This window comes from Haemaphysalis longicornis, unplaced genomic scaffold (assembly GCF_048455015.1).
Source record: "Haemaphysalis longicornis isolate Haplotype H1 unplaced genomic scaffold, Haemaphysalis longicornis Haplotype H1 scaffold_3, whole genome shotgun sequence".
In the NCBI taxonomy this organism is placed as follows: domain Eukaryota; kingdom Metazoa; phylum Arthropoda; class Arachnida; order Ixodida; family Ixodidae; genus Haemaphysalis; species Haemaphysalis longicornis.
This window is the reverse complement of record NW_027526335.1, coordinates 44,263,577-44,290,265: the sequence shown is the minus strand read 5'-3', so window position 1 is coordinate 44,290,265 and position 26,689 is coordinate 44,263,577. Positions and strand designations below refer to the sequence as shown.

The following is a 26,689-nucleotide window of genomic DNA, read 5'->3' as shown; positions in this document are numbered from 1 at the left end:
TTGTGTGTGTTGGTTTGCATTTCAGCACCCCTTCTTTTTCACGCCTTCTTTGTCCCTGAAGTTGGTGCTCAAGCAGGTAGATAAAGGCACTACTGTGTGAGCACCATGAACATTCACAACATTCACCGTGAACATTGCATCATTCACAACAGTAAAAATTTCTTGCAAAAAAAAAAAAAAAAACAAGAAAATAAAAAATATGGCTGACAATTACGATACTCCCTAACGTGAGATTCAGGGGTGAGACAGCTGCGCATATTGCGCATTTTGGTACAATGTCATTTTCCTGCGCCAAGCTGCTCTAAAACAGCCATAGAGGCACGGATTTTGATGTCATTGAAAATTGAAACTAAAAGTAAATTTTTTTATTACAGACAAGCAAAGGGTACATATGGCAGGTGCATTATGGGTGTCAATCTTGGAATGTTTTTTTTTTTTGTTTCACATTGCCCGGATTCAAAATTGCTGTTAATTTTACTGTAAGCCAATGTGCTCATTTCATCAAAACAAAACTTAGTCGCTTTGCGGGCAGCCGCACGATTCACAGAGGACTGTCCTTGACCTCATCTCCTTTGTTGACAGCAGACTGCCAGTGATGGCTCCCGTTTCATATAAGTGGTGTCGGACACACAGCCAGCTCATGTCACAAAACTTGTTGGTTGACCCTCCTGCAGCCACAATGAAGATGGCAGTAGGCTTCTGCAAAGCTGATATGCCCGTCGGAATATTTTAAGGTTGCTGACCATCTCTGCTTTGGGAAAAGGATGGGGCGCCCATGGCTAGGTAGAGGGCGATTCCAGGAGTTTGAACACTGATGTGATTAGCGTTCCTGGTTGTATGCTGGCAAATGGTCGACGGCCGCGGTAGTTGAAGTCCGCCACTTGTGCCTCGTCGAAAACGTTGAAGTCGAACCACTGCTGCGAGACCGTCTGCATTGAGCCCGTCACAGGATATTGCAATTAAGTTCAAACATGAGCCCCTAAGTTTGCGGTTTTACACTATCCGGATTCTAGAAAAATGCTGCATGATTTTCGAGGTTTGATTTTATTTCTGACAGTCAGTGTAGCTTTGTGCGTCCGGCAATCATCATCGTCAGTTTACGCATGTCCAGCGCAGAACACAAACCTTTCCCGTGCTTTTCCAAATGCTTTTGTCCTGTGCTACTCGAGTATATTCTTTGCACCGAATGTTTTTAATTCGTTTCTGCAACACTTTAATAGTTTATGATAACTATTAAAAAAGAAACGCAGACATAGATTGAAGTAAGACTAGTTTTATTCTAGGCTTATACAATAATGCAAAGGCATTTTAAACTGGGAAGGTCATGCAGAAACGCAAGCCTTTTAGCGCATTTTTCATAATACATGCTTATTGGAGTTGGCTGTCGAAAAAAAGAATGCTTATGAAAAAAATTCAGTTGTACAATATGCGTATTATTCTTTAAAATTTGTAATCAAGTCTTCAAATTCCAACGATACTTGCGAACGCACTAGTGAGCCCAGAGCTTGTTTGTTTCGAAAGTTTAGAAGGACTACGATCCGATATGATGCGTTGTGACAGAACAGTGAAGAAACGTCACTTAGATATCTACATTTCCATTTATTATATTCTGCAATACATCACCCCCCCCCTGCAGTCGGCACTCATGTTTAGATGCCTGACATGATAGCCCTAGCTGCTAAGCGAAGATGAGGCCATATCAGTCAAGAAAAACCTCGTTTAGAACCTGAAACTTCAATCGTACACGTTGGCCGTTACTCACCTTTGGCACAGTGTGGGATATGATGCTGACGACACCGGCATAGCCCAGCTTCTTGGCGTCCAGCAGCATATTGGCCATCATCAGCTGTACAAGTGCTGCGTTGTCGCTCTGCTCGTTCTTGAAGGTGGTGCCCATCATGCAAGAGAACAGCATGCGGTGCCCTCGCGCTTGGGTGGCTTCGTGCAGAGGCCGCTCCATTGAGCGGTTTATCTCCATGATGGCCAAGAAAGACTCCTGCAGCGCCTTGGGCAGCTGCACAGCAGTACGAGGCAGGGTTAGAAGAACGCTCCAAAAAAAGTGGCTGCCAGTGGCAAGGCATTGTCGCTTTAACCCTTTCGCTGTCACTGATGTACCAGTACGTTTTCGCATTTCCCATCCGCAGTGTCACTGACGTACCAGTACGTTCCCCATTGTGCGTTCAAAAATTCGCGCTGTAGCTCAAAGCAGGTGTGCCTGGACTGTTCGCACCATCTGTTGAATCTTTCTAGTAGCTTGTATTTTCACTCGCAAGCTCTCTTTGCGGCGGTATATTTAAGAGTACGGAGCGACCGCACCCACCCTTCGTTGCTGGGGGGCTTGGTTGCTCCGTGCGCTGTACTCTGTCGGGATGAGTGATTATGCAGCACACGTGCGATTACGGGTGCAAGGGTTGTTGTGCTATCCGTTATCGCTGGTATAGGGCAGTGGTCACCTCAAGGGACCAGCCACTCTCTGGTCTCACAATCAAGACTGGCTCCATCCAGGAAGCGGAAGAAGTGGCGATCACCTTGGCTATAACCCAAACAACCGCGACTGGGGTAATCACTGATTGTCAAGCGGCATGCAGAAGCTATGCGGCTGGCGCAGTTTCTCGAACAGCATTGCGCTGAGTCAGAATCGTGTGGACCCCTGCTCACTGCGATCTTCCGGGCAATGACGCAGCCCATGCATTGGTCCGCGCTCTCACCAACTGGGCCTCAGAGGAGGAGCACAGTCCAACGCCGATTGAGACTTGCGAGGAAATAACACGTTATGTAGGAGGACCTTTCCCCCCGCTCAACCCAGTTTGTCTAAAACGCAGGAAAACACATTACGACGAATTAAAACAAACACGTTCCCAAACCCAGTACGACTAAATCATCTATTCCCTACACAATACTCCCTGGAGTGTACGTTTTGCGGCAATTCAGGCACACACTATCACATCGTCTGGGAGTGCGACCGAAACCCCTAACTCCCCCCCCACACACACACTTTTTTAACCCTTCCCGTGAGCAGTGGGAGAGCATGTTATCCAGCTCGAGCCTCGAAGACCAGATTATCTTGGTTGACCGAGCAGTGAGCGCCAGGATTGCCCATGGACTTCTAGACTAGGAAGCCACCATACACTTTATTTTTGCTCACTAAAGTTTCTTCTCTCTCTCTCTCTCTCTCTCTCTCTCTCTCTCTCTCTCTCTCTCTCTCTCTCTCTCTCTCTCTCTCTCTCTCTCTCTCTCTCTCTCTCCCCTAGGTGGCAATGCGCTATGAGATAACCACCGGGAGAACGAAGAGGCCACCGAAAATAAGCCCGCAGGAAAGCGAGGATGAAAGTACGGCGAAAGTGTGAGGGGAGGGCAGTATGCCAAGGCAGCGCCACAGAAGCTCAGCACGCGGCTGAGCTTCTCGTTACTCGGCTCACCCGAACCACGTGACTTTTGCGCGGGAGGTTCAAACACGATTTACAACAACATGCTCGGTGACGGCGACGCTCTTCGAGACAACGGCAGAGTAGAGCGCGCCGCTGTGCATTTGCTGATTACGCGATCACTTCCTGAGATGCAGCAGCTATGCTCCGTGTCCGAGAAGACTGCAGTTTGCGCTGCGCACAAATTTCGCATTAGAGAGTATTGCAATTGCCAGACAAATTTTGCTTTTTCCGCATTACTAAAGGACCCGCTTTACCCCAAAATGGCGCAATTCGAATCAAAGAGGCTGCATAATTAGGTCACGGCCATAAACGAAAGGCCTTGGTTTGGAACTGTTGAACAGTTGCAGAAGCAGCCAATGTCCATGTAGACAGGACTAGACCATCGTCTCTCTAGCACAAACTAGGGTTAGTGCATTGTTCCTCACGTTTCGAAACCTGCAACTCAACGTGGCAGTCATGCAAAGGTGTGTTAATATATTGTTTCAGCCACGCTGTCCTTGTCATTCAAGAAGGCCCCTGTGAATATCATGCTCTGTGACAGAAGCTGAAGTAAATTTTACTGAAGTAAATTTTACTGCCCCTAAAGTCGCCACGGGTGGGTGTCACGGCCTCACCGTGAGTTCAGTGCTAAAGTTGCAGCAGATGTCCACAGCGACCAGCCGTCCTGACTGGTCGTGCACAAGCTGAGAGGCGGCATTGGCCACGATCAAGGGCCACAGGTGGCGCAGCCTGGTGGAGTGCTGGTCCTGGGCCTTGCACGCGGTCATGTAGAGCTGGTCGTTGGTCGTGTAGGAGCGCGCCAGAAGGTTGGCCACGTCCGGGAAAGAGGCCTTGCCGTCCAGGCGTGACACCCGCATCCGACGCAGTCCCGGCAGCACCAGGGTGCAGGCGGCGCGCTCGACGAGTTTCGACACTGGAAGGCTGCTCTCCAGGTTGGCCGCGCTAATCTGGAGCATCAGTGCGATGAAGCGCAGAGGGACGAATGGTGATTTTGAAATAGTTCAACACCTGTCGCAGTGGATCAGTGGGTAGGGCATTGAACTATTGAGCATGAAGGCGTGCGTCCCATTCATAATGTTGCGGCTGTTAACTGATGGGGGAAAAACGAAAGTGCCCATGTTTATAAGTTTTCGGCGTGGTCCTCGAATGATATCCTACAAATTTTGCACGAAGTCACACTTAATAGCCCCGCTTTGGCACAGGAAATCAGTTTGAAATTCAGAAAAATTTCAGAAGGCCAGCTAGGTTGCATGGTTGTTATTAATTGTACAGAGTAGGTGCCACTCAGCGCCCGCCTTGCACAATAACTAAGCAAGGTTTTTATTCAGGACACTGAGTGCTATTTTATGTACACCACCTCTGTATTAACAGCGGACAAGTCGAGCCTTGTCGTCTGTTCGGCGGTGTAACACAGGCTCTCTAACCCACCACCAGAGAGCGCCCCAGTATCACCAAGATGGTATTAACAGAGGGAGTTAACTTCAAGGCTGTTGAGGCAACGAAAAGAAGATTAGAGTGCTGGTGGACGAAAAGCAGGGAGGGGAATATTGCCTAGGACAGCTACCAGCTGTAACAGAAAAAACAAGTTTTTTGTGCCTAGTAAGTTTTTGTGCCTAATTGTGCCTAAAGCGAAATAAGAAAGCCCTCCAAGGAGTAAATGGGAAGGGATGGAAAGGGAATGCGAGTGAGTTTTCAATCACACGAAGGCGATCATGGCAAACAAAGCTTAACAGCTGCGCCGTGAAAAGGTTATTAAAGTGATGTCTACAGTTGCAACACCCTGCGCGCATTCACAAAGATGTCCAGATTACCTTTATAGTGCACCCAAAAGCCTGCGACAACATTTTTTTGTAATTCATTCACGGCGGGCAACAGCTTTAGCCGCACATGATTTGGCTTGATCACCTCGTATCCAATGTGGTCAAGGAGAGCAGATGCTTGTGAGGCGGACGCCGCGCCTCTGCCAGCCTTTTGGCGCGAGTAGCTCGCGTTCATGTCGATCTGTGCGACTGGAACTTTAAGCGAGTGGGCCAAGGCCACAAGCACGGGCGCGCCGCGTTGGACGTTGGGCTCGCCACAGGATGACAGCTTGCCGACGGCCGCGGCATACTCTGTGAGCAGTGCGTGCGCATCTGGCCTCCGGTCCTTGGGTGGAGGCCCCAGAGGGAAGGGCCGTGGCAGCCAGTGGGCAGGCAGCTTGGTGGCGAGCCGGTGGAACAGCTCGCCGGACCTGTCGCCACCGGCTTCGCTCCAGTAGAAGGCCACCAGAGCGGCGTCACCTTCGGCGATGCGCTCCCAGCACAGCAGGAAATCGGTCATCCCGGGAACGTCCTTCAGGCACTTGCTGATCAGTGTCATGTCCACCTGCGTTTCGTGTGTGTGGGCTCAATTTCAGCGGGGGGCTGGTACCTCTTTCCGGAGGGCGCCCTTTGAAGCCTCAGCACCAATCGTGAAGTAAATGCGATGGGCAAGGCAGACTTCGTTGCTTCGTCGGCACTTTTCGTTTAGGCCTATATTCAACGTAGGCACCAAGTTCCATATATGGCTCCAAACGCAACAAAGCTCAATGATGAACTTTAGATCACATTTCCCCGTGCTTTTTTTCTATACTGTTGCTACTGCTCCGCACGGTTGTGCGAAAGACATGCGTACTTTTTGGCCGTAGATCCTCGGGGCTGGTCGGGAAGCGAGAACGAGATTGCCGTCGCTGTTGACGAAGCCGGTGTCCCCGGTCACGATCTTCCGGTTGCTGTCGATACTGCTCAAGCAGATGGAACCGGTGACGCCCTGCGCCAGAAGAAGATTGTATAACATGCATGCATGCTTTCCAATATCCAGCAGTGAGTGCGTCAGCCGAGTGGAACCGTTTATTAACGGTCTTTCTTCACACACAGTGAGATATGGCAAGTTTTTATCTTCTGCGCTAGCTGCACCGTGAACTCATCAGAGTAGCAACTGGACAACTTCGGTCAAAGGAAGCCGCTCATAGATATGAGGTCCAGCCTCAGTCTGCGAGGTGTCGGGGAACAATGACTTCAGTTTCATAATAATATGCATGCTGCAATATTCTATCTCCCATATGAAAAATTCGCTGAAAAGTTGAGACACTTGGAAGTAATCAGGGAAGCCGCCCATGAAGTTTTACTTTTTGTGGGTGCAGTTCTCGATGTGCACCTGTAACCTGTATTATAGTGCTTAAAGTGATCGGCTACCATTAGGAACTAACTTGCGTGGTACTGCAATGGCAAACACTCTGGTTATGGGAGAAGCGATGATGGCGATGCGTCACGACATATACGTAGTAAATAAATTTTTCCGGGAACAACTGAAATTGGGCGATGAAAATACGGGGTTAGTTTCATTTCCGGAGGGTGGTAGAAGCTTGTTTCCATCTCTCGTCGGCCCCACGGTCTACCAGTTCTACACCTGAGCTCACTGCCGCTTCATGATCACCGCACTGCGCAGGTGTCGCGGGTGATGACATTATGTCTGTCGTTGAGATTTGTATTGAATCCACTCTCCCAGGGTCACAAGACACACAGGTCCATTATTTAACGGATGCAAGGACTATGTGTTTGCTTTCAAATTGGCTTTCCCTATGAGTTGCTTTTGCTCAGTGCGTCTATAGTTACTTCCGAATGAACGGCGATACCGATGACAACAAGGAGGACAGGCAGACAGGTTCAGGTAGACAGTTTTGGCTGCAAAATGAGTATCCCGGAAGCTCTGGACTAAAAATTTCTTGTGATTATGCATTCTTCTTCTTCTTCTCTCACTGAGTAAGTCATCGGCTGCATTGGGTGTGACTAGCAGTAGCTATCCGGTCATTTAGGGGTGGACATTACTCGTGGCAGGCGAGTATTCTACCACCGAAGTATTCTTCGGTAGTATTCTACTACCGAAGGATAATAATGGGGTGAAGTGCATTCAGCAGGCATTCTCAGATAATGAATGGCAGCCTACCATTGTCCCTGAAGAAGCAAAAAAGTATGACAGCTGCATCTTCCCGGTACTCACCTACGGAGCAGAAACTTGTAGGCTCACTAAGAGGGTTCAACTTAAATTGAGGACGACTCAGCGCGCAATGGAACGGAAGATTACAGGGGTAAAATTAAGGGACAAGAAGAGAGTGGAGTGGGTCAGGGAACAAACGCGTGTTAAGACATATTAGTAGAAATTAAGAAGAAATGGATGTGGGCAGGGCTTGTAATGCGAAGGCAAGGTAACCGTTGGCCAATAAGAGTAACAGAGTGGATCCCTAGAGAAGGCAAGCGTGGCAGGGGGCGGCAGAAAATTAGATGGGCAGATGAGATCAAGAAGTTTGCGGGGATGTCGCAGTTAGGGCAGGACCGCGATAATTGGAGAATAATGGGAGAGGCCTTTGCCCTGCAGTGGGCGTAGATAGGCTGGTGGTGGTGGTCGTGGTGGTAGTGGTGATGATGATGATGATGATGATTATTATTACTCGTGGACGCTACGGCGCCATTAATATCACGTTACTCATAGCGCCACACTGAGAGCAGTACTTGATTTAGCAGCAGAATCTAGCCGCAGCTTGAGCCTAGCGTTCGCTCAGCGCCTCGCGATCGAGGCACCTGTGTACGTATTTCGTATTGCGCAAACTTATTGCTCGCCCGTTTTCCGAGTCCCATCTTATGTCAGCTATAGAAGTTTCACCAATGACCTTTGGGCACTCGGCTAGATTCGCGTTGCGCACGAACGCCCGGCAGTCTCCGACGGGCTTTCCGAGCACCACGAAGTCTCCGTTGGCGATGCTGTGGTGCCGAAGTTCTCCGATCTCGGCGGGGCACTTGTAGACGCAGCTGTGGCCCGCGTGCTCGTACACATAGGCGAGCCGGCAGTGCGGCAGCACGCGGTAGAATAGGTGCACCAGTTGCGTGGTCACCAGGCCCCGGGAACACTTGACGAGGCGAAGTTTCGGCAGGGAAGCCCCCCGCGCCAATGAAACCCGCTTCAGCAGCGCCCGCAACCTGTCCGGCGTAATTTCGAGGCGCGTCGCCGACGTGTCCTTCAGGAACTTCAGCAGTGCGTTTGGCGAACGCTTTTCCTCTGCAAATGAGGTTCATGTGGTTTTGTCCAAAGATATCACCATAAAACAAGTTATTGTGAAATGCATATCACTCATGCTACAAGTTACAATACCGAATGATGTCTACACAAACGATTGTATATACCTCTGTTCTCGACCAGAATGCTGTCGGAGGGCACAGGGTATCGTGCCTGACAATCTTAGAGAAATGCATTTTTAATGCGAAAGCATTATTTGCTTCTCGAGACGAAAAACGTGACGTTGTTGTCGGACGACATCAAAAATGGCCGACGGCACAAAGAGTAAAAACACGTCAAAAATGCTTGGATTGACGTCAAATTTCTGGGGCTTGGTTCCTGCAAACAAAATAAATAATGGCTTTGAAAATAGAGCTTGTTGCATGTGGTCTAGGTCGACCCCTGGGGTGCTAGCCTGACACCATGGCTTCTCCGCGGTTCCGCTGGGCGAAATGTGCGTGACGTCACGGTCAGGAAGGAGGCACACGTGGCGGCAGGTGAGAAAAACCGGTTGATCCCAGCTACGGAGAAACACTCATTCTTGGGAACACCAGTCTGCCGGTCAAAGTAATGCGCACCGTGCGTGTACACAGGTTAGGTGTGGTTATGATAAAGCGTCAAAACTTTCTTCCAACCCTCATCCAACCCTCGCTCAAAGTGCGCCCAGTCGATCGTCAAACCTCCAAAGACCCAAATCGCAAACAAAGAACGAACCCGTGCGATATGATCGAGATAAACGTATGCTATTGTACTCCTCCTTCATGATCGATGCGTGTATTGTCTTATCTAGAAACCGTTCTTTTCTCGCGATTTTCAAGAAACCGTTTTGACACAATGAAACGCTGCGGTTTCACACATGCGCTGTGTGTCCAGATGTCTTATCAGAGCTTTTCGGTCGACCAACTGGTCTATGGGGAAATGAATTAGTTGTTTGACAGGACCCCATCGGTCCCACTAAAGAAGCTCTCGCTTTAAAAAGTGCACACCCCAGCAACCGCTCTTGTGGCGCCCTTGTGCTAACAGCATGAGCGAAAGAAAGTCCTAAAAAAAGGAACGGGGGGGCACGAGGGGGGGGGGGGGGAGGGGTCAAGAAATTTCAAGAGTGTTACGACACCGACCCGCCTTTCCTATACCCCCGGCTACTAAACCCCTGCACGGAAGTGTACGTGAGAAAAGAGGACGAAGAAGGGGACAAGGGGATTGCGATAACAATTACCGCGTTCGATACGGTACGCAGTTGTATAACAGGGACGTTTAAAAGGAGGTGTTGAGCAATGTCCGCATCCACACTTGTTTTCAGTGGATCAGGCTTGACTGTTTAGTGTACGAACTTCGTTCTTTGGTGAGCCCCTAAGCGTTGAACTGAACCACCATGTTTCACCCTACTTTGTCGGTTCATAACTCCCTTGCGATAAAGTTGATGCGCAGCAGGGGAGGGGAGGGTGCTGGCATGCAACGGCCCGGTGTAAGGGCTAATGTGCACGCTTTTGAGGTCTAACGCCGTACAGCAGTACCTACAGCTGGACGTACAAAGAGTGCAGATTCGCACGTCGTATAAGGCTCAACGTAAAGGTTATCTAACGCTAGGCCTAAACATGGGTCGTTAGGCCTAACGTGAATCTTCGTCAACCAGCACCCTGGCAATAGTACTCACTGTACCCACCGTGTGTCATTCTGCGGGTACCGATTCACGTCGTGAGGCCTGACAGCGAAACGTTAGGCCTAAACTCCGACCCATACCCGTCAGTTGCCGTTGTTAGAGTTATACAGAGTTAGAGTTGCATGCTGGGACGCCCACCAAGCAATCAATGGATCAATCAATCAGTAACTTACAGCGCACGCTCTAGTAGGGTGAACCACAAGAAATCTCTGGCCGTGCTCTGAATCATGTGCGTACTCTGAAGCCTACCAAAGTGTTGCACCCACCGTGGGCAGGGGGGCAACGCTTTATAAGCACGAATGCATGCTGCTTTCACGCGATATTTCGTAATTAAACTAGCCGGACCTCAAGCCATTGTTTTTTTCAACGTAACTTCGTGGCTTGGCATACACGGCTTAACTTGTGTCATGCCACGTGATGGCAACATCTCTTCGAGTGTGCGCTGAAAGGCGAAGCTTTCTTCTTTGCAAATGCAAGTTCAGAATAAAATGAGCCGAAGTCGAAATCTACGACAACGCTGAGCTAAGCAAATGTGATGTTATGATTTTCTATAGCTGCTAGTTTGTGATTGGGTCATCTGAATGGGCTGATTCGGTTGGCTAAGCGTTGTCGTTATTTGGACTTTGGCTGATTCGATTATGAATTTTGCATTTGCATCTAATAAAGGTTCACGCTTAATAATAATAATAATAATAATAATAATAATCAATCAATCAATCAACCTTTATTTTTGGTGCCCAGGAACAACCCTAGGGTCTTGGTACTGGTACACCATATACAAGCATTCATAAAAACAAACTACACAGAAAACCATATATATGAAAGAAACAATAAGGTAAAAATAGTTACAGAGATCCCAGAAAGCAAAACAGCAAAAAAAAAAAAAAGGAAGCCTAGTGTTAGAAGCCATGACACCCGGCCAGCAAAAACGTTGCAGGCACGTGAAAAATTGAAAATACACAAGCAAATACTCAATGAACATGACGGAGATAGATTATACACATAAAACAAAGGTTTTGTAACAAAATGTTAGGAAGTTTCAAAATGGAAAAACGAAGGTCAGCGTTACAAGCACTGACACTTAAACCGACAGAAATTCAAGCAACACAAAATCAAGAAAAGTGAAAAACAAACAAGCAAGATGATGATTTGCATAAAATAAATACGGAACAGAAATACGGCACAAATAATAATAATAATAATAATAATAATAATAATAATAATAATAATAATAATAATCCTTCCACTGTGTAAAGTTGGCTTTCCTACAGAGCGTTCTGGCGTACTTACATCGCCATCAGGGAGATGTAGAAAGCTTCGCTTTAATATATCCGCTGTTCCACAGCTCGAGTCCCGATACGAAGGCCAACTGCACTCAAATTTCACCTCGACCAAAATTTTTTTTTAATGTGTAGTAAGCACCCGAAATCAGCTGGGACACGAGTGGTAGCCCCGTCAAACGCCTCGTTAATCAGTCAGGAGCGTTTAAAAAAGCTCCGCCGCAGACCACGCTGCACCTGCGTCATTGCCGCGCTCTCCTCGATTTCGGTTTCAAAATCGCCGGTTTTCGCATGCTGCTTGCGGCGTCCACGCGCTATTTCAGCTGTTGTATTTTGCATGATGCTTTCTTTTAAGTGCGAATGCACTTTATAAGCGACCCCAAACCATCCACCGCCGGCGGCGGCGGCGGCGGCGTCGGCGTCCGCAGTGCTCCTCTATATTTAAAAAAGAAACAGCATCCGGCGCCAGGTTTCGATCCGAGGACTTCGCGGCCGCAGCGCGACGCTCTACCGACCAAGCCACGGACGCGACGCTGATATCAGTGTTAGTGACGCGCCTTATATCTTTAACGCATTCAAAGTTTCAAACTACGTCGTCAGCGGCGTGCGTTGGCGACTCAGCGGCGTTATAGCGGCTTGATAACTGCGTGGTGTACACGTGATACTACAAACCCGATGGAAGAGATGGAAGAGAAGGCGGCGAGGCGGTGGGCTGCGGGGGCCGAGCGCAAGCGCCGCAAGCGGGCCGACAACCGTGCATTCGCACTTTCACATTCTCCCCCTCGGGGAAATGCGGGGGAATTTTTTCAGTAAAGTTTTCGAAAATAGTGTTTTCAAGAGGTCGAAATTTTGAGTGCAGTCGGGCGCGAAGGAAGCGTTTGGACATTTGGTAAGCTCAAAGTTTTTGGAAATTCCACGGCCTCTCAGTGGGCACAGGCAACGAAGGCTGAACGCGTGACTGACCTTCAGCGGCCAGCGCCGCAGTGGATCCCGAGCAGAGCGCGCTGAGCACGTCCTCCCAGAAGCGCGCGCTGTCCACGTCATCGAGCACGGCCACGACCTCGTCGTTCGCGGCAGGCCACTCGTTCCACTCCCAGTTGTGTCTGCTCATGCACCGCTCGATGCCCAGCGAACAGCGGCCGTCCGCGTCGTCGCTCAGGATCTGCAGCAGCGGCCGTGTCAAGGGGTGCCTCATCATGCTCTGCGTCCGGCTACGCCTCTGTGGCGTCCTCGGTGAGGCGGTCCTGTTTTCCCGGGTATTCTGCGGGCAGAAAAAGGGAAAAATTGATGGCCGTAACTCACTCAGGGCTAAATATCTCTGTCGGGCTTATCTTTTCTAGATGACACCGGATGAAACTTACGAATTTAAAGTCCCTTTGGGTTGTGTTCATCCCCGGCAGCGTTTCACAGCGTGTGGGGCCGGACACCATTTTGCCACGGCTTGAAATGACAAACGTGCCATTTTCACCTGAATGACGTTGCCGTGTTTTCCGAAACTTTCGATCAACATTTGATTTGATTTGATTAGATTGATTTATTGATTGTAGGGTTTAACGCGCCGACGCAACGCAGGCGCTGAGGCACGACGTAGTGGAGGCCTGCGGATTAATTTTGTCCACCTGGGGATCTTTAACGTGGGCCGAAATCTCATACACACGGGCGTTTTTGCTTTACTCCTCCATCAGAAAAGCGGCCGCCGCGGCTGGGAATCGAACCCGCGTCCTTGGGCTCAGCAGCATAACGCCTTAGACACTGAGCTACCGCGGTGGGTCGATCAACATTTGAAAAAAACTGACATGTTCCTCAGGCCTTTTGTTCCGCTGGGCTCGCTCTAAAGTCGGAGAAACGCCAGGTTGGCTATGCGGAGTTCCGCTTTCTGAAGCGCGTATCGTTACCCGTCAAGGGGTCCGACGTGACAAAACTGCATGCAGCTGTCGCTGAGTTCCCTATGCCTACAGATATGAAGTCCGTACAAAGCTTCTTAGACCTGTGTCCGTACTATCGAGTATTCATACCAGCCTTCATACTGGTATGAATCGTCGGTATAAACTTTTAAAAATGTATACCGGTTCTTGTACGCTGTTGCTCCATTAATCGAGCCGACTAACACGAGATGACGTGCGTTCGTCTGGACCAACAGGCCGCAAACGGCTTTCGGTGAGCTCAAGCTACTAGCTTCCCATGTGCTCGCTGTTACGAATCGGCCAACGCCGCCGTATTTTCCCGCATCAGCCTCCACGTGCGAAGCCACCACGTGCGCCACTGCCGTCAGGCGCAAGCGTGGCGGCGAGTCACGCCTCGACATGCCCGGCTCAGACGTTTCGCTATCGGCGCGATCAACATTCGATACCGCGGCCCCGGCACCTTTCAAGGACACTCTCTCCCCTCTCTCGGACTTTACGTGCGCCGAGGCTATGAATGACTCACGAACTGTGGAAAGAGCGTTGTGTGTGTCTGTGATGTTCGTGGCGTGTGGCTACTTGTTCGCGTTTGACCATTGTTGCTTTTGGGTATAGATAGAAGCAGTCCCAAACGCTAAAATTCATTCCTGTCTGAGCAGCGAATCCATGCGGCCACTCTGCTCGAGTCCTGTATTTGTAACCTGGCCCGTCAGGGCATTGTACGTTTTTTTTTTGGCTTCGGCTTTCCTCTCGCTATGAAGTAAACAGTTTACGTTGGCCTATCAGCTCTGGACGTCTTCCCGGCTGCGGCTCGGCCCGCCCGGTCGCAACAACTGGTTGGCAGCGGTGGGATGACAACTTCGTAACACCTGGAGCCAGCGGTGCGAGACCCAACACCACGGACGTCAAGGCGGCTTCGGACTTCGCAGAATTCACGGCGGTCAAGGGTGAGTGCGGGACTTTTCTTCACTGAGTTTTACCAGGCTTCTGAGGGTAGCTGGTAGGGCGTGTGTTTTTGACGCGTGGGTTATTCGCGCAAAACATTTTTTGGAGCAGTGGGAAAGCAGTACTCTAGACCGGCCATGAATTTGAAGGCGTTGAAAAAACCGCAGTTGTTAGAGCTTGCAAAAGCGTTGCGCTTGAATGTTACGGACGCGCTGAGAAAGCCAGAGCTGATAAAGGCTGACGATGACGAGCTGTCTGAGTGCATTGAGGCGATCAATGGCAGGGAAACCGCTAAACGTCAAGTTGCAGAGGCAGAGGCTGTGCGCCAGCGTGAGGAACGCGAGGAAAGAAAGCGAGAACAGGAGCTCGAGAGGCAGAAACAGGAACGCGAGGAAAAAAGGCGAGAAAAGGAACGCGAGGATAAAGGCGAGAACAGGAGCGACAGCATGAGCTGGAAATGAAGCGTCTAGGTGTCTAGGCGTCTCGACCTAGACGTCAGAGTGGCAGCAGCGTGCAGTCTGCGGCGACTGAGCGACCTACGTTGCGAATGTGTGACCTAATGCGACCCTACAAGGTAGGAGAAGACATCGGTCTTTTTTTGGTCAACTTCGAGCGTACGTGTGAGAGGGCACAGTTTAGCCGGGACTCATGGCCGCAAAAGCTGCTTACGCTTTTGCCAGGTGAGGCATCCGACGTGATGGCCCGCTTGCCAAAGGAGGAGGCGGAGGACTATGAGAAAGTCAAGTCGAGCCTCCTGCGTAAGTACAGGCTGTCAGCAGAGGCGTTTCGCCAGAAATTCCGTGAAGCCGAGAAATCTAGGGGCGAGTCGTACTCGGAGTTCGCCTACAAGCTGAGGGCAAATATGGAAGAGTGGCTCAAAGAGGCAAAGGCTTTCGGAGAGCATGACAAGGTAGTTGAGTGCTTCGGTCTTGAGCAGTTTTACCGCCGACTACCGGAGAACCTGAGACTTTGGGTGCAAGATAGGCCAGGGGTAAATAGTGTGGATCAGGCAGCTCAACTAGCCGCCGAATTCGTCGCACGTCGAGGTGCGCAGGGGCCGAAGGACGGCCAAAAAGAGTTCAGGCCGAGGCCTGATAAGTCAGGGCCGAAAGGCAGAGCTCCCCGGGAAGACGGTGGAGCAAGGGAAGTCGTTCTCGTGGATAGAGAAACTGGCCACAATAACGAAGAGAGGGCAGCAGACGCTGAGGAGCAGCGCAGAAAGAAAGCTTTTGAAGCGCGCAGGCAGGCTGCGTGTTATAACTGCGGCGAGACGGGACATTTCGCCGCTAGTTGCAAAAAGGGAAAACTAGTCTTTCACGTACTAGATCAGAGTAAGGACAGCAGGAAGTTTCTAGAGCCGTACGTACGTGAGCTTGTCGTCAATGGTAAACCGTGCCGAGTTTTCCGCGGCGACGGTAGACATGGTCCACCCTTCGTACGTTGAATCGGATCAGCTAACGGGGCAGTGTGTTTGGGTGAAACCAGCCGTAGGTGCACGAAACGTGTGTCGTCTGCCGATTGCTAAGGTCAGCATCGGAGGTCCGTTTGGTGAACTTGTGACGCAGGCAGCAGTATTCCCACAACTTCTTCCGGAGTACAGGTACCTATTCTCGAACAGGTCGGATCAGCTGTTAAGCGAAAAGGGGTACAATTTTGAGAAACTGCCGAGGAAAGAACCAGCTGGGCTCGCTGCGAAGAGCTCGAGTAACGATAGGGTCGCCACCTCTGTGAGGAATGGTGAAACTCAGACAGAAAGCGATGATTGGGCATTTCCAGAGGCTCACGACGGAGGGCAGCGTAAGTGCACTGTGTGTAAGGCCCCTACGGTGAGCGGAGATGTTTCGTCACCATGTTCGAAGTGCGCTAGATCACGGGAGGCCTTGAAAACGGCTGTCGACACGAACGCGCGCAGTTCGCGGGCTAACAGCATTCCGCGGGAGTGCGGAAACCATGAGGCTACCGAAAGGCAACACGAGTCCGCTGAAACGGAGGTTGTTCCTTCGGACGGTAGGGCAGAAACGAGCGACGTGGTGGGAAAGCCCACAGCCGAGGCAGCAAACGGTTTGCACGGTTCAGTTGGGAGTCATGACGATCTCGCCACTGAGCAAGCCGATTCCGTCCTGCCACCAGCTCAGATAGCTGACCTCGAGCAACGGCCAGCCGAGCTCGTAGAGATTCCGGTGTCGCCTGTGGCTGAGCCGAAATCGGAAGCCGACCAGCCTAGCGAAGTGAACGTAAACGCGTTCCGTTGTTCGCTTGCCGAACGCGTTCGCGAAAATGTGAGCAACGAGGAGATAGCAAAAACTTCCGCGGGTATTTGCGGCGCGTGTTTCAGTGCGGGCACGCCGAGGGGCAAAGCCGTGAGCTCGCATCGCGCCGAGGGAACGCCGCCTCCAAGGAGTGCGCGCCTGACGTATGAACGTGGGAAAATCCCGCTCGCTCTACCTGTGTCGAACAAGACGACCGGTGTCATTTCACGCGGTTGCAGCAGCTTTCAGAGAGCAGCCACACCTAAAGTGCGGTACAAAAAGGGAAAAGCTCAGGGCATTGACGAGAGCTCAAATCGCAGCTCTCGGCGCGAGAAGTGGCCTGTAGACGCCTGACTTTCTCAATTTCATTGTTTTTCCTGAAGCAGGTTTCGCCCTTTATGATTAAGTTTTTTTTTGTGTGTGGGACATTTCCAATCACGCGAAATGTCACCTTTCAAGTTTGTGCACTTGTCTAAAGTACTGCTGGGCTAAAATATAACTAGAGTAGATAGTTATGAGCGTATTTTATCGCAACTAAAAGCCTGGTAGATCTTCAGTGTGGATTTGTCTTCGCACTTGCCGGCGATGCGGTTGTGTCTTCCTGTGTTGTTCTGTTGCTTGCCTGACCAAGCCAGAGATGTTCTTGGGGAGCCACTTCTCGTCCAGTGATCGGCCCTGTGAAGCTCCAGCACGGTGTCGTACAGCCCAGGCCTGGAGTCGAGCGTCTGCCGAGCACTTCTCTTCGAAAGCATCCCTCCGGACAACGGTTGAAGACCCTTATCCATCGGGATCTCGGACCCCCGGCGTAGAAGCTGTTACGAATCGGCCAACGCCGCCGTATTTTCCCGCATCAGCCTCCACGTGTTTTCCCGCATCAGCCTCCACGTGCGAAGCCACCACGTGCGCCACTGCCTTCAGGCGCCAGGGTGGCGGTGAGTCACGCCTCGACATGCCCGGCTCAGACGTTTCGCTATCGGCGCGATCAACATTCGATACCGCGGCCCCGGCACCTTTCAAGGACACTCTCTCCCCTCTCTCGGACCCCACGTGCGCCGAGGCTATGAATGACTCACGAACTCTGGAAAGAGCGTTGTGTGTGTCTGTGATGTTCTTGGCGTGTGGCTACTTGTTCGCGTTTGACCATTGTTGCTTTTGGGTATAAATAGAAGCAGCCCCAAACGCTAAAATTCATTCCTGTCTGAGCAGCGAATCCATGCGGTCACTCTGCTCGAGTCCTGTATTTGTAACCTGGCCCGTCGGGGCATTGTACGTTTTTTTGGCTTCGGCTCTCCTCTCGCTATGAAGCAAACAGTTACGTTAGCCTACTGCTTCTGGACTTCTTCACGGCTGCAACAGCGGCTGGCCGCTCGCATCACACACGCTACCACTCGTATGTCGGAGGCCACGGAGAACGGATCGGGTGCCCTCGCCCGGTCGCAACATCGCGCATTCCGATGAAAACACAAGGGCGATAAGGTCGTTGGCCCGTATGCGTCCGCGCTTAGGCAAGCTCCACCGATCCCGCATTTAGCATTCGCGATACGTGATGTCACAAAGCGTAATGCAGGAAGTGAATGGAGAAGGCGCCGCCTGATATCACGCTGTTGGCGCTTTCAGCGTTAATAATCAGCTGCTTTTGCCGCGAGTCGCATTCATGGCACCCTAAATCACTGTGCAGGTCAATTTGCTTTTACGTAAACTTTCGTGTCCTGGTAAACCCGACGCTCACTGAGTGCCTAATTGTCTGGAGCCGTCTGTTTCCCTCACGCATCGTAGGCATCTTATTGTCTGCGTAACACAGCAACCCAATCCGCTAGACCACTGAGAACACCGGACAGTTCGCATTCCATGGGGTGGTGGCCGTACACGTTTAAACCTCCCGCCAGCACAGCGGACATGTCATCAGTGAGGGCATAAAACCTACATCTGCGCGTGCCGGTCGCGGAACAAATGGTCCCGGAACAAATGGTCCCGGAACAAATGGTCCCGGAACTAATTGTCCCGGAACAAATGGTCCCAACTTCAAACTAGGAACAAATGGTCCCACGACTACTGCTCCTATGCATGAGCGCCTGTATGAGGGAAGGAAGGGGGTCAAAGTATTAATGTTTATACGTTTGTATTTGTGCACAATGTATTTTGAATCTGTTGATGTATAATATATTTGCTAAGGCTGAATTTACTGGAGTGAAATGCGGTATACAAATTTTTTGTCCCACATGTACGTCCTCGCGTGCTTCCTTTGGTCGCCTTTTTTTTTTGTTATTCCGAATTCAAGGCAAACCAGTGGCAGACATTTCAATTGAAATCAGCGTGTACTGGGCAGCCCTCGGTCGGTGTTTGAAGCGAATACAATAACGGGATGCCATAATTTTCTTATTTAGTGGCTCTAAGTGCACTGCTTCGGTAACATGTTTCTTTGTTTGAGATGGCCCTCATTGTCTTCCTTAGAAGAAATTGGCCATGGTGCTGACTGTCGCGGCAGCCTGGCTTGACCAGTGGCTCAGCCGATGCTCGCGATCAGATGTCCGCATGTGTTGAGACTGTGCCTGTCACCAACCTCGCTTACTAGCGGCGTCCCCGCGACACCTGCGGCTTCCTGGAACACGGCCGGACTCACAAAATATCTTGAATGGGAAGGGGCGTGGGGTCTGGCCATGCGTGGAAATAGTTACGGTGACTGAGAAAACTTCCGAGGGGAGGAAGGGGGCGACAACTCACTACGCACGCACCCGTGAAGTGCTTGCTCAGAAGAAACTGATGGCGCTTCTTTCTGAGGCATACCTCTGCGTCTTCTGTAAATCATGCAGCCACATGTTTCTCGCGTGGCTCCTTTTTTCCACCCTGTGTTTGCAAGTAGCACATTCATCGGTTATATAGCGACAAGGCAGATAATTGAAATAACGATATTTTGGTAAACCAAAAAGTTAAAAAAAAACTAAAACATACAAACATCCAATAACCGAAGAGAGAGAGAGAGAGAGAGAGAGAGAGAGAGAGAGAGAGAGAGAGAGAGAGAGAGAGAGAGAGAGAGAGAGAGAGAGAGAGAGAGAGAAGTAATAAATAAGAATATCCGTCTTAAACGTATAAAAAACGCGAAGACAAAAATAAAAAGGGCCGGAGAAAAACAGCGAAAATACGAATAAAAAATTCCCCAAACTGGCCAATCGTGCAATGCCCTGCACTAGCACAAAAATGCATGGTTGGCAGAAACACCGCGTTTAATAGTTAGAATAGCGTAAATTGACATAACCGGTTTAATGAAATCTGAAAAACAAAGAAAACAAAAATTAAAAAAAAACTCAAGAAATTATGCACTCCAGCAAGATGCAACAAATTTGAACAGGGAACCCACGTAAAGTTTTATAGAATTATTTTGCCCGAAGAGGTGACTGGGGCCATAAGTTCCGGGACCATTTGTTCCTACTTTCGAGTTGGGACCATTTGTTCCGGGACCATAAGTTCCGGGACCATAAGTTCCGGCGCCATTTGTTCCGGGACCATTTGTTCCTACACCCCTGCGCGTGCACGGCCCCATCTTCCCTCACCCAGCTCATGCCTGATAAACCGGCAACCAGATATGAGCGCGTGCAGAGAAGTGAAAAGCACCGTCAAAATCGTCGCTCTGAAAGCCCTTCAGTTTGAACAAGGGTTAGTAGGACTTGATTGCTGGCTAGTCGGTTCATGACGTACGAAGGAATAAGTTCGCGCAAAAGACAAGGACTTTTTGCGCAAACCTATTCCTTCGAATGGGGGTAGGGTTAGTCATAGTAAAAAGTGCGCGTGCGCAGGGACAACACGCAATGCGCGAATGATGTTTTGCGTTGCGCAATGTCCCAGAGCGGATGCCCTTTTTCACTCACGTTGAACAGGTGGCTTGCATTGCGTCATCACAACCCCTTCTTGTGACCCACTTCCACCCTGTTCAGTTCTGTTAAAGATAAAGAGCATCAGATATATGTGTGCAGCCTTTCGCCGTGCTTGTGCAGGTCACAAGCATGGCAGCTACGCTGACGTCAGTGGAAGCCATGCCTGAGCACGAGGTCGCGGGTTCGATTCCCGGCCGCGGCGGCCGCTTTTCTGATGGAGGCGGAAAGCAAAAACGCCCGTGTGTGCAAGATTTCGGCGCACGTTAAAGATCCCCAGGTGGTCGAAATTAATTCGGAGCCCTCCACTACGGCGCGCCTCATCGCCTGCGTTGCGTCAGCGCGTTAAAAACCCCACAATCAATCAATCAATGGAAGTCGTACATGTTCGCCCGCTCCATTCGCCCACCTTACACGCCAGCCCACTTCGACTGGTCATTCAGGAGCATTGCGGCGAAGGCACCCTACGGGGACTCCTTAGTGAGTAGGTAGCTCCACATACGAGCCCAGCTGTGTCAGAAAGGACGCGCACGCACCCGTATGGCCTCTTCGATGTTGACCATCCGCTGGTTGCCCAAGAAGCCTCCCGGGAAACGCCCGGCCGTGCGGCTGTCCACCACGGTGCAGGAGGGCGGCATCTCCTCCATGATGGACGAGAGCACGTTGGGCGAAGAAGAGGCGCTCACGGGCGTGTAGCAGGCCGAGACGCGCAGGGAGGCCACGCAGGCCAGCACCGCGTCGTCCTTGGCCGCGGTGCAGGCGGCCACGTCGCTGGGCGCCGCGAAGTCCGGCGGCGCGCACAGCGAGTCCGCCAGCCGGCCCGACTGCAGGTCGAGGTCAATGAAGTTGCGCCGCCGCCCCCTGTACACGGTGGCCACGTGGCGCTCGCGCCGCAGGATCTGCTCGTCCAGCGTGCACAGCAGGTCGTGCAGGGTCCGGGGGAAGTCCGGGGCGTCTGCGTGTTCGCACGTGTACGACGAGAGATCACTGGCAGCACCGGCAACCAGCTGAGAAAGAGCTCGCTACATTGTATGTTGCGCAAGCTTGAGCCACAACTTCGGCCATAACGTTAAGTTTCTACTGAGCTTGTGTCAGGTATGGGCTAGAGCAACATGGAAGGGCCCTGCTGCTGTTCTTAAAGTTAAAGGGACACTTAAGTGAGTTAGTCAAGCTCCCGTTTTTGCTTGCACTGCGCAGATTGGTTCAAATTAACACACTTTTATCGTTTATACGGTTGATATGTCGGTAATTATTTTATAAAGCCCTAAAGAAGGAAAACTACCATGCGCGGTCTGCGGCGGCCGCACCAGCTAAAAGCTGTGACGTCGGGAGGAGGTGCACCGTGATTGGACGATGTCCAAGATTAGCATTCAAACAAGTTTCGGTTTCAGTTCTGTAAAATAACATGCTTGACATCCGACGTTATCGTTGGATGGGCATTCTCAATATCTCAATAATCGTCATACCGCGCTTCCGCCATGTTGTCGGCTTTAAAATGCCTAAGATAAGCCTCCCAAAACGGCTTGGAATCGTAGTAATCACTAGCCGAGGCGTATACGCAGTGGATGAACGCCCTCCGCGTCACCCCAGACGCTGAAATGTCATGAGCTTTTCCCCCATATTTGGAGCTTCCCTCACTCATGCCTGTATCGTAAAAAGCGTGTTCGCACCAGGCCAAGGGTCTGCTGATTCTGGCCTGTGCCCACTGCCCGCTAGCAGTCGGTGCTTCCACAGCACGCCAACGAGAACGCGCTAGAGCGTCAGTGTCAGTCTGCGCGCGTCCTGCGAGCTCGTTCGTGGAGCAGTGAACGTTACGGACCAAAAGTGGTAAACTCAGCATAAAAAAGTTCGGCCGAAAACGAAAAAAATAACTTACAAAAATAAAAAAACGCAATCTCAGGGATTCGAACTTGCGACTTGCAAAATAACATACCTACCACTCCAGTCCACTCGGCCACGGGCCAGCGTTGCCGGCGTCGGAAATATGAGGTATATAATGTATAAACAATTTACACTTTAGTCTTAGCATTTCAAGCAGCTTAGGTGACTATTTGTTGTATAGCGCTCGTGCAGTAAGCGTCCCCAAAATTTACACAATATATCACGTCTAGCAATTGCATTTCTTAGACGGAAAAGCGTGCGCAGATGTCTAGTCGTGCTGCTGACCGCTGTGATTGTTGACCCAGCGCAAAAAAATGCTTCCTGCTCCCTAGTTTTACGCTGTACGGTAAAAGTTTCAGTTGATTTTATTTCCTTAGTACCTATATTCACTTCGCTGACTCTTCTCCCGCCTTCAAGTGGCCTTAGATTTTCATACTAGCGTACCAGCCAGCGAAGCGTCGCATGTGCGCTTGTGAAGCGCTTGTGTGGAGCGACCTGGACTTGGAGCTTGATACAGTGTACAAACTAACAAACTGCACTGGGTTGTATGCAGGTGAGCTCCCTGCCGAGCTCAAAATATCCCCAGTGAATGTCCTTTCATTTTCCCGTCGCAAACCACAACCCCCCCCCCCCCCCCTAACAGACTGAAGGAAGGCACATTCTTTCATTCACAGACGTGTCGTGGTTTAGTTTCAACTGAGGGAACTAACTGCGACGACCCGTCGGCGGCCGCTGGACTAAACGCTGGGCCGACTGGCTCTGTCGGAAGGTAGGCGAGCCGTGCAGTAGCGCAGTCAAGCCAAGTCATTTCCTCCTGACGTACGCCTGCTTTTAGCGGAAAAGGGTGAGATGGGTTTATCTCTGGTATACAATAACTTACAGATGGCAAGCATGCACGCACAAGTGTAGCATGCACGCACAAGTGTACACGTACGCACAGTAAATCCTCGTTATAACCAATTCGGGACAAAGAACTGGCCTTGTTATAGGCGGTGATTTGTTAAGAGCGGAGAATACGTATTCTTAATGCTCGGCAATGGGCGCAATGAAACATGTTAAACAAAGCGAGATTTCGAATGAAACTGCTTTGTTATATAGCGAGTGTTTGCTGCATTTTAATTTTAAATAGAGTGTGGGCGCGCTTTATGGGGTACGAATACACCCATCACCTGACATTATATTTTATGTTCGAAAGAGGAGCCAACCTTCAGTCTTCTCTTTTCATCCCTTAAACCCATGCTACGTACATGGAGCGAATTCACCTGCGAATTCGCTGCTGCATGCAACGCCGTTTGTGCCGCAAAACGATATATTTCCGCAGCTACGATAATAGGTCGTTTTGCCGCACGAGCGACGCCGCCGCAGCGAATTCGCGGGTGAATCCGCGCCATGTAGAACGGGCTATAGACAAGTTCTTTGTCAGCGCCAACTTCCCGCCATTCACTCGGAGACTATTCCGTCACTGAAGATGTCCACCTCTTGCCAGCACCCCCCCCCCCTCTTCAATCACACGTCAAGCCCGACTCCACCTTATGAAGTATGTCGTGGCTCGTAGCAAAAATTTATCCCTATGGGCGTACATCACGACAATCCCGTCGCTATCACCATTAGCATCATTGTGAGTAATGCGGCGGAATTTTCCTGCTTAAAAGCCAAGCTCTTAGGAGGAGGATTTGTCCGCCGTCTCTCAAAATTTACTCAAAACTGGGGCTTGATCTTGTTAATTTCAGCTGGGATGCCTACTGCACGATTATTTATCGTAAGTCGTAGGGCTCATTTCCTAGGCTTTTCAGGCTGCCCTCAGTCTGTTTTCAGTGTGCTGATTAAGACTGCGAACTCAACTGGACCCCTTAAACTAAGAGTGGGCCGCCCCATAAACCATCAAGTGGGCGCCTTAAACTAGAGTATTAATCGATTTTACACAATTCTGTTGTGTACAGTGGTAACCTGATGCTCGTTACTTGAAACTTGCGAGTGCTGACCGAGTGCATCCCGTACCATACTTATAACTGATTTATTTATTGTATGAGCACATGGAAACTTTTCTAATATAATTACGCTAATTTACATCCAGTCATCCGGGACCTATGAATACGTCGCAAGCAGTGTCGAAAGCGTCGAAAGCGACGGTACGCAGGCAACGAGGCGCGCCGCAGTGTAGGGCTCCGGGCTAATTTTCACTACCTGGGGATCCTTAACGCGCGCCGAAATCTCGAACAGACGGGCGTAAAACAAGCTTTTAGTCTCCACCAGAAGAGGAGTCTAACTCTCTTCCTTAGGCTCAGCAGTCCAACGCCATAGCCACTGAGCCACCGCGGCGGGTTTGCTGCAGAAGCGTTTGTTGACCTGCTGTTGAACCTTCTTTTGAATTTTGCGGAGGAGGCTGGAGCCTGTTATTAGTTGACCAGCCGCCTGGAGCTAGGAGCGTCCCGGTGGCCCCCGACGGTACTACCACATCTGAAGAGGGCTCATAATGTGCTCGTGCCACCCGCCTCTGGAGCGGCTGTATCCCCATCACCCTGGATATCCGCGACTGCCTCCGCGTCCGCCCTCTTCCGAAGAACATGCACCCCAACTACCACAGGGGTAGAAGGGAGCAACGGACGCGTGCGCTCACCAAGAAATTCCCCATGAAACCCGACATTCAGGAACTGGATGTGGCAGAATATCGCAATCACGGCGGCTTTGCCCTCGCAGTCATTAATAGCCCCAATGACCCCCTCCCTGTTAGCTATCTAATCGTCCGCACCAGCACCCCTGCAGCGGCAGAGGAGGCGCCAATAGCGCTCGCACTACTCGGCCGTCACCTACAGTTAGATTCACCGATTCGAAAACATCCACCCAAAACCTCGCCGCGGGTACATATCGTCAGTGGCGTCGAAACTGTCTTTCAATTTTGCCCACCCTCCCTGGGATACATCATCTGCCAGACGATGTATCCCAGGGAGGGACACCGGTGAAAAAAGGTTGAAGGTTTGAAGGAGGGGGGGGGGCAACGAGGCCGCGCACAACGCAGCACGAGGTCTCACTAAATGCCGGTGCCAGCCTCGTCCCCTACCACGACGCCAGGTCAGCCAGGAATCAGTTAATCACGTACCAGCATTACCGCCTCTCTGCCCTCCTGCCCACCCTGAGCTAACCAACCATCAGGAGCGCTTATGGCGACTCCTGCAGACGAACACTTTGGGCTGCCGAGCACCACTGCATCGCATTCGCCCCTCACTATTTCCCTCACCGAATTCCACTCTGCGGCGACCTAGCCACGCTGGTGCACTCTATGCGGCCTTGTCCTCAAGATCCCCTTCCCTCCATTGCTAATGAAGAGCAGTGGACGCCAGCGCTGGGGCTTGGACCCAGCGGTCCAGATCCTTCTGGTCACCCGCGCTGGCAACGTCGTTCGTCGCAGGCCTCAAACAAATGGCCACACCGCTCAGTAAAGGGACGGAGCTCTCTCTCTTACCGTTTCCCGGCGCGCGTTGTATCGCATCGCCCTTCCCCAGAGCACTCTTCCGACCCTCCTCCCGCACAGCTGCTTCCCTCTCGTGGTACGCGATCCCGGGCACACGCTCACCACCTTACCTGGTGCGCGACACCCGGCTCACGCCCTCGGATCGAGCAACTTCGTTTTTTTTTGGACCATATTTTTTCTGTACCTCACAGCGTGCGTGCTTTAAACAGAGATTTAAGGCTTTCGCTTTCGAAGCGCTCGAATACACAACTCCAGCTCCCGGAAAAATATAGCTCCCGGTCCCCGGGAGTTCAAATCGTTTAGCGTGAGAAACTTGTCTGCCACCTTCTTACTTTCTTGCAGCTGATCAAATTTTGTGCCGCAGGATAAAAAAGAAAAAAAAAAGTTCTCGCGAATCGCGGAGGCTTCTTGTGTACGATGCTGCTCGGAAGCACCTATAGCAGAACCCCTCTACCCCGCGTTAACTAGCAACCGTTTTAACTGCGCAACCCGACGACCATTCCTGTTTTTTTCTCAGGCAAGCAGCAATGCAGTGATCAAGGCGGACAGCAGCTCGAAAGATGGAGTGTCAGGTGACCACAGGAGCGTAGTTCTCGCAAGGGCGAAGTGCGTGCAGCTCACCTTGGCTAGTGGACATGTCGCTCCCGCTGGCACCCGAGGTCGAGGAGTGCTGTGGGTCCATGCGAGCCGAAGAGCGAGTACGTTGCGCCGTGGCTTGGCCGTCAGAGGCGCAGCGGAATTTGTTTCTGTCGAGGACGTTGTCGACAAGCTATCAGTGCCGTTGAAAATTGGTTGGCTTAGGGCGGCGAGACAGAGTTATTATTCCTTGCCTTGCTGCTGTTGCTCATGATGTTGATGATGAAGAAGAAGAGGAACGCTTTTAACCGTCATCAGAAGTCATGCACGGCTACACAGGCATGTTGATAACGCTATCATATAGCCT

The 26,689-nt window shown here is 51.0% G+C and overlaps 1 protein-coding gene across 1 annotated transcript; it reads right to left on the bottom strand.

The window, feature by feature from the left end:
- Nucleotides 1-390: 390 nt before the first annotated feature.
- On the bottom strand, nt 391-16,061 carry LOC144173232 (uncharacterized). The gene is made up of 8 exons (XM_077701728.1): nt 15,649-16,061; nt 12,399-12,696; nt 8,113-8,498; nt 6,081-6,215; nt 5,334-5,792; nt 4,043-4,375; nt 1,763-2,014; nt 391-929 (listed from the first exon to the last, which is right to left on the bottom strand). Exons 2-8 carry the CDS (start codon nt 12,631-12,633, stop codon nt 780-782), a joined length of 1,950 nt encoding a protein of 649 aa, XP_077557854.1. The 5' UTR covers nt 12,634-12,696; nt 15,649-16,061; the 3' UTR covers nt 391-779.
- Nucleotides 16,062-26,689: the final 10,628 nt, after the last annotated feature.